At 34.0% G+C, this 8647-nt stretch overlaps 1 protein-coding gene across 1 annotated transcript; it reads left to right on the top strand.

The window, feature by feature from the left end:
- Positions 1-1495: 1495 nt before the first annotated feature.
- Positions 1496-8647, top strand: spra (sepiapterin reductase a). The gene is made up of 3 exons (XM_059358523.1): positions 1496-1895; positions 5001-5291; positions 7369-8647. Exons 1-3 carry the CDS (start codon positions 1574-1576, stop codon positions 7557-7559), a joined length of 804 nt encoding a protein of 267 aa, XP_059214506.1. The 5' UTR covers positions 1496-1573; the 3' UTR covers positions 7560-8647.

Below are 8647 nucleotides of genomic sequence, written 5' to 3'. Positions count from 1 at the left end.
CACCTCTATGGAAACTTTAATCTAGTTTAGATATTCGCAGCAGTTATGGGACCTCTGTCTAGGGCTGGGCGATATGGACCAAAACTCATATCCCAGTATTTTTAGGCCAAATAGCAATATGCGATATATGTTGGTATTTTAAACAAAAACGTAAAAAGTGTTTAGTTTTAACTCAATGTCACAAGTAATCGTCATCAACCTGTTTTATTTAAAGACTTTATCAAATTCAAAACCTTCCCCCTTCCCAATTTCTCTGCGGCATGTTTTGCAAACAATGTCGTGCTGCTCTTTATCTGCAATCCGAAATCTGAAACGGCCGTAACAAACAGCAGCCCAAAGTTCAGGCAACATCAAGAGGTATTATATATTGGTACGACGGTATTGTCTCAACTACATACTTCTTGTATCATGATATCTGAATGAAACCGAGCTTTATGGGTACCCAAAGTCTCCTCTTTACACATATGTCTACTTTTAACAATTATAATATTTTATGTCTTTATTGAACACACCCACGAAACAGTTAGCAGATATGGAGTCCAATCAATGGAACAAGATTTGAGTGAGGTTTAGAGATACTTTGACCTGTAAAAAACATTTTTTGAGTTTGTTATTCACAAGAAGCATCTGCTCATGTTCCCATTTTCTGATTCAGATAGACGGACGGATGGACAATAGATTAGATAGATAGATAGATAGATAGATAGATAGATAGATAGATAGATAGATAGATAGATAGATAGATAGATAGATAGATAGATAAAGACAAGATAAGGTGTATTATATATACTATATTATATTGTATATATATTTATCTTGCATGTCAGGAACTTAGTTGTCACAGCAGCTGAAGATACAGACACAGAGATATAGCAACAGAATAAAGCATATTACACATTATACATCTTTGTTATTTGGCATTTTATATTATTAGAATATATTTTTTATATAGTTTGTTTTTGGGGTTTTTTAAAGTTGTTGCATGTTGTCAGTGGTGGAAGAAGTATTCAGATCCTTTACTTAAGTAAAAGTACTAATACTACACTAATTACTCCATTAGAAGTAAAAATCATGCATTCAAAACTTACTGAAATAAAAGTTAGTGCTCATTTAACTACTCAATATACTGTTATGAGTTTTAATTAAAAATCGTGGGGTTTTTTTTAATGTTAAATCTTGACCTGTAAGTTAACTAAAGCTGTCGGCTAAATGTAGTGGAGTAGAAGTAAAAACTTGCATAACATGGAAATACTCAAGTAATGTACAAGTACCTCAAATTGTACTTAAGTACAGTATTTCAGTAAATGTACTTAGTTACTTTCCACCACTGCATTTAATGGTATGAACATCAATGATTAAATGTATTTAAATATATGCAGAGAGATAGATGAATGGATTATGAAACGGATATGCTGAGTCATTATTACATCATGCGTGTGGATTAGTGTGGCACCGGAGATGGCGACAGGGCAACAAGTGGATTTTCACCACTACAATCCAAGAAGAAGAAAACATTCCAGGGATCTGCCTTCCTTGGATCAGTCCGGGATCCTGTGCAGCGTTCAGTAGCACCATGTCGTCCACAGAGTCTCCGCACCTGGGCCGGGCGCTCTGCATCATCACCGGGGCCTCCAGGGGCTTCGGCCGGACTGTGGCGAGGGAGATGTCCCGGGTGGTGCAGCCGGGTTCGGCGCTCGTCCTGGCGGCCCGCTCCGGTGACGACCTGCGGGCTCTGCAGGCGGAGCTGGCCGGGTCGGAGGCAGCCCCGGCCGGCCTGGTGGTGGAGTGTGTGGTGGCAAATGTGGGTGAGACGGAAGGACTGGAGAGCATCATCAGAGCAGCTCGAGACGCCTTTTCTCAGGAGATGGATCACATTATACTGGTCAACAACGCTGGTAAGGAGAAACCTGCACCGGGGAAAAGTTTCATCAGCAGGCAGCAGCAGGGACCAAGGTTATAATAGTTTTGTATTTTTCATTAGTTTTAGTTTTAATTTCGTTGTGATTTTTTGTTTTCAAATTCAGTTAGTTTTAGTTCGTTTTTAGAGTGAGTTTGCTAGTTTTACTTTAGTTTTTAGTTTTTGAAAATGCTTAGTTTTAGTTTAGTTTTTATTAGTTTTAGTGTTAGTTTTAGTTTTTTTTGTAATGGGTATGTGCCTTCATTTATCCATCTTAGCCCCAATAAGGTTATTAACTCTTACAGTTCGGGGTGTTTTGTATTTTGGTTGAAGTGTAGACATCCCAGTCTCAGTAAACATATTTACCATGTGTTCCTGCATGTTGAAATAGAAACACTGAATTATGTATGAAAAAAGTTGTCAAAGACGAAAACTAAGGACATTTTCACTATAATTTTAGTTAGTTTTAGTTAGTTTTGTAACCACACAATGCAGTTTCAGTTAGTTATCGTTTTTATTTTTATTTCAGTTAACAAAAATGTTTTTTCAATTTTAGTTTTCGTTATTTTGTTAGTTTTCGTTAACTATAATAACCTTGGCAGGGACATGCTTATTACACAGGGAATGCAATATGTAACACACACAAAGTTGAGAGAACAAATAAAAAATTAAGAAAAAGAAAAACACAAATTTATAGGATTTTTTTTAATTATTATTATTTATATATTATTATTTATATAGCCCAAAATCACAAATCACAGATTTGCCTCAAATTTACAAGAAAAAAACCCTCACAAATCTACGAGTAAAATAAATCACTTTTCAATTTAAGAGGGAAAAAAAAATCACAAATTTACGGGGAAAAAATCACATTCATGAGAAAAAACACAATTTTATAAGAAAAAAACTCACATTTTATAAGAAAAGAACATACAAATTTAGGAGAAAATAAAGGAACAGTTTCACAAGAAAAAATATCACAAATTCATAAGAAAAAAATCACAAATTTATAAGAAAAAAATCACAAATTTGAGGGGGAAAAAAAATCACAATTTATGAAAAAAACTTACAAATTTACAAGAAAAATCGAAGAAGAGCATTGGGGCAAGTAGGAGAAAGAGGGAAAAAAAGCATTTTTGGGAAACTTTGATGTTTCTCCACATTATCCTCTGAGATTACTGTTAAATTCATGCAGAAAACAAACTATATATAACACAAATCCATTTCAGTGTTGTCTCAATGGTTTTGTGTTGTACTTTGAGGCTTTGGCACTGTTGTTTGTCTAACATTTCATGCAATAAAACCAATTGAAGTGAGAGTAAGTGAATTAGTGGAGCACACAGCTTTCTGAATGATTCAATAGTAGCGTCTTTGTCTGCTGTTTAGATGGAGTTTTTTTTTCAGTACAAAGACTTTGAATAAAAACAGTTGACAGCAAGTTCTTACTGCCTAGATATGTTGCTGCTGAGTTTTCAAATGTCATTTTTCAAATACAGCAAAAACTTAAATTGATATTTTATAGAGAGACATCAGTATCTGGAAACTAAGATAAAAATGTTTCTAGATTATGAGAAAAAAGTGGCTAAAACGAGAAAAAAGTAGATTTATGAGATTGAAAGTGGAGAATCAAAGAAAAAATGTCGCAGATTTATGAGAAAAAAGTGGCAAATCTAGGAGAAAAAGTTGCAGATTTATGAGATTAAAAGAGGCAAAACTAAGATAAAAATGTTGCAGATTTATGAGAAAAAAGTAGCAGATTTATGAGATTAAAAGAAGCATAACTAAGATAAAAATGTTGCAGATTTATGAGAAAAAAAGTGCCTAAAATGACGAAAAAGTAGCAGATCTATGAGATTAAAAGTGGCAAATCTAGGAGAAAAAAGTTGCATATTTATGAGATTAAAAGAGGCAAAACTAAAATAAAATGTTGCAGATTTATGAGAAAAAAGTGGCTAAAACGAGAGAAAGTAGCAGATTTATGATATTAAAAGTGGCAAATCTCTGAGAAAAAAGTAGCAGATTTCTGAAAGCCTCTGTCCTCAAGTTCTCGAGAGACAAAAAGCACCATGAGCTGATTTTGAATCTATTCTTGGTCTCATAAGGAATCCTTTACTTGATGATCTACCTGAGAGAAAGATAGGTCTCAGCTAATTTGGGGCCCCCATGCAGGATTTGAATGTAAGCTCTTGCAGCTTCATCTTGAGAATATTTGCACTAACTAGAAGGATGGAGACATGCACTATTAACCCCTTCTCTCCCTCTCTCTTTCTCTTTAGATTAGATTAGATTTTATTTATCATTGCACAGAAATACAACGAAATTCAATGCACTCAGGTACTGGACTCATATAAAAAAGCATAATATATAGTAAATAACAAGATACATTCTTATCACATCTCAATAAATAGTAAATAGAAAAGATACCTTCTCATTCTCTCGCCACTTAGTATATTCATATATTCATGTCATTCATTCACTGTACCATCAATTTAGTGCGTCTTTGTCTGCTGTTTATAGGGAGTTTTTTTTCAGTACAAAGAGTTTGAATAAAAACAGTTGACAGCAAGTTCTTACTGCCTAGATATATTGCTGCTGAGTTTTCATATTTCATTTTTCAAATACTGCAAAAACTTAAATTGATATTTATAGAGAGACATCAGTATCTGGAAACAAAAAGAGTACAACTGGTATGAAAAGATACAAATAGAGAGTTAAATGAGACAAAATGTTGTTTTTAATTGTTATTTTGGGAAACGCATAATTTAAAAATGCTTTTCTATGGCACAATCAAGATTTAATGATATTATTATTATTATTATTACTATTAGCTAATTTGCTCAGGTGTACCCTAGAGCAAGTCAAGTCAAGTTTATTTATACAGCACATTTTATATGACAGGCTGAAAAACTGAACGAGCAAAACAAACAAATAAATAGGCAAATGAAACAAAAATAAAAATCTGAAAGCATACAGACTATAAGGTTAGATAACATGAAATAGGTTATTACAGATATACAACATGCCATTGTATGCATTAAAACAATACTGTAATCCCCCCCCCCCCCCCCCCCCCCCCCCTCTCCCTCTCTCCCTCTGTCTCCAGCCACTCTGGGTGACGTCTCCCGCTACTTCAACAGCTTCACCGATATGGCAGAAGTGGACTCCTACCTGTCTCTAAACGTCAGCTCCTCTCTGTGCCTCACAGCCAGAGTCCTGCAGGCTTTCCCTCAGCGTACAGGTCTGCGGCGCACCGTGGTCAACGTCACCTCGCTGTGCGCCCTGGAGCCCTTCTGCTCCTGGGTGCTGTACTGCACCGGGAAGGCCGCCCGGGAGATGATGTTCAGGGTGCTGGCCAAAGAGGAGCCGGACCTCCGGGTGCTCAGCTACTCTCCAGGTCTGTTACTGTCTGTTTGGGCTCATTACAGTCCAAGCACTCACCCCGAGCCTGAAGGTCCTCCTGACATATTCATGCTCCTGAGCAGTCTAATAATAGAATAAGCATTCTTATGATTATGATTCTTATTATTTTTAATACAGGGCTCTAACTGGAAACGCGGTCAAACACTTTTAAAGGTTGAGAAAATATGGAGGGCCTGAAGAACCATGCAAGATGTTAAAAATTAAATAATAATTGATTTTTAATTCCATAATAATAATGAGGGTTGATTAAAACTGTATGAAAACTAAATAAAATAAAATAAAATAAATGTGCATTAAAAAGGAAATTAGCCCAATATTTATAGATATAATAGATTGTGATAAAATAGAAAATGTTAATAGAAATAAGTACAAAACATAATGAAAATGCAGAATAAAATAATATTTTTTAATTTTATTATTTGAAAACTTTATTACTGTAGTGTTAGTCTTGGTTATATTGTATATATTATTATATTTATATTATATATTGGTATTTTGTATGTATTGATTTATATGATCATTTATTAGGTCATGTATTATTTTATTTTAATAAAACTGGTGTTTGTTTTCCTATTTTCAGCTCAAAACGGAAAATATAATTAACAAGGAAAACAAAATGGAATAATAAATCTTATTCCCATTTTCCCGTCCTTACTCACTTGCATGCGCAATGTATAATTGCCTGGTATCCATGGTGACACACACACACACACACACACACACACACACACACATCCAAAGGGCATTGGGGGCCAGGTAGGAGAAAAAACTAATGAAAGGAGGATTTTTTTTTTCATTATGCAGTTCGAGAAAAAATAACGAGAATAAAGTCTTTTTGTTTTTTGGTGAAGTTGGAAAGATACTCACAGATTTGTGTCAATAAGTCCTTAGAGAAACATTGTTTTCAGAGAATATTATGACAAAAATGATGACATTCATAAATATCATAAAATGAGCAATAACTACAATATCTAAGGGTCAAGTAGAACTAAAATCCCCCGACATATAAATGAGATATTCTTGGTAGTAGAAAGTAGGAGAAAATCTTCTTTTTTGTAATTGATGTGATTTTTTTTAGACATTCATTGTATTATATTGTATATTATATACGTATTTTCTCAACATTGTGTTTAGACTTTTTTCTCAAAGTCTGGTTGATTTTTTTCTCCTACCTGGCCCTAAACCTCTTCCGTACACACAGTGCAGTGATGTTTATTGAAATTAAATTGGTTGGATGGTTACCTTGATAATTCTCCACATTATCCTCTGAGATTACTGCTAAATACATACATTGAAATTGGTCCAACTGGGAAGCTCTGAAATCAGTTTTCCGGAGACGACTTTCCAAACATAACATGCGGAGAAAAGGACATACTTCAGACCAAGGTTATTATAGTTAACGCAAACTAACGAAATAACGAAAACTAGAATTGAAAAAACATTTTCGTTAACTGAAATAAAAATAAAAACTAGAGTTTTTTAAAAAAACGATAACTAACTGAAACTGTATTGTGTGGTTACAAAACTAACTAAAACTAACTAAAATTATGGTTAAAATGTCCTTAGTTTTCGTTTTTGTCAACTATTTTCATTTTCATTTTCAGTGTATTTATTTGAACATGCAACACATGGTAAATATGTTTACTGAGACTGGGATGTCTACACTAGAACCAAAATTCAAAACACCCAGAACCGTAAGAGTTAATAACCTTATTGGGGCTGAGAAACATTTATTATGACCTCTTTGAATCACGCACCCAACAAATACCCCATTACAAAAAAACTAAAACTAACACTAAAACTAATAAAAACTAAACTAAAAATAGAAAACTCACTCTAAAAACTAACTAAAACTAACTGAATTTGAAAACAAAAATTCACAACAAAATTAAAACTAAAACTATGAAAAATCCAAAACTATTATAACCCTGCTTCAGACTCAGACATTGCAGTCTGTCGTGCACTAACCAGTAACAAACACTCTCTTCATGTGTTTGTTCTGCTCCTCTGACCCTTGAACCTCTCTTATCTCTGTCTCCGTATTGTTCCAGGACCTCTGGACACGGCCATGCAGGTGGTGGCCCGATCAGAAACGGCCCACCCGAACCTCAGGAAGACTTTCTCAGACATGTTCGCTCAGGGCAAGCTGCTCACCTGTGAGGCTTCCTGCTCCAAGATGATGAAGCTGCTGCTGGAGGACAGCTTCACCTCAGGAGCTCACATCGACGTCTACGATGTCTAGAGTACCGACAGCCGACAAGCAGAGACCAGATTATTTCTACGTGCCTTGATTTAAATTAAACACTTGATTCATAACTACCACCTACCTCTTCTAATACACAGGTGCATCTCAATACATTAGAATATGATGGAAAAGTCCATTTCCAGTAATTCAGTCAAACAGCCCCAACCAAGTATTAGGGCTGGGCGATATGGCCAAAAACTTCTATCCTATATGTGTATGTATATATATATATATATATATATATATATATATATATATATATATATATATATATCCTGATATTTTTTGGGCAAAATGTTCAGTCATAGTCAAATATGACATGTCACAAGTAGTTTTACTTTCACAAGTAGTCAAAGCTCCATAAAGTGCACATTTAAATAAAATATATCTTTTTCTGAAATAAATATATTTATAAGTAACGGCAGCATTTATATATAAAGAAAGAAAAAAATTGAACAGTATTGATATATGCGATATGGTCTAATTCCATATCACATTTAAAAATATATTGATATATTTTTATATCGATATATCGCCCAGCCCTACCAAATATTGAGTCATATAGATGGACATACTTTTCAGAGGCCAACATTTCCATATTAAACATACTTTTTAACTTTTTTAATTTCAGGTCTTCATTAAATTTAAGCCATAATCATTATAATTAGAAGAAACTAAACAAATAAAGACATGAAATGTTTCATTCTGTGTGTAATGGATCTATATAATGTGTTATTTCCACTTTTTGAATTGAATTACTGACATAAATAAACTTTTCTTTGATATTCTAATTTATTGAGATGCACCTGTAGTTATAGGTACAAAAGTCATTGATCGTTGCACTTTTAATCCTTACTATGTAGCCTTTTAATGATAAACTGACCAATGAAGCATCAAACTGAGTTCACATTCCAAACATTACAGATTAACTAAACTCTTAGTTAACCTGAGCAGCAAGGTTAGAATAGTTTCGGATTTTTCATTAGTTTTACTTTTAATTTCGTTGTGATTTTTGTTTTCAAATTCAGTTAGTTTTAACTAGCTTTTAGAGTGACTTTGCTGTTTTTTTTTGTTTTTTTGTGTGT

Source organism: Centropristis striata, chromosome 19, assembly GCF_030273125.1.
Source record: "Centropristis striata isolate RG_2023a ecotype Rhode Island chromosome 19, C.striata_1.0, whole genome shotgun sequence".
Taxonomy (NCBI): Eukaryota; Metazoa; Chordata; class Actinopteri; order Perciformes; family Serranidae; genus Centropristis; species Centropristis striata.
The sequence above is the reverse complement of the archived record's forward strand: the minus strand, read 5'-3'. Positions and strand labels throughout refer to the sequence as shown.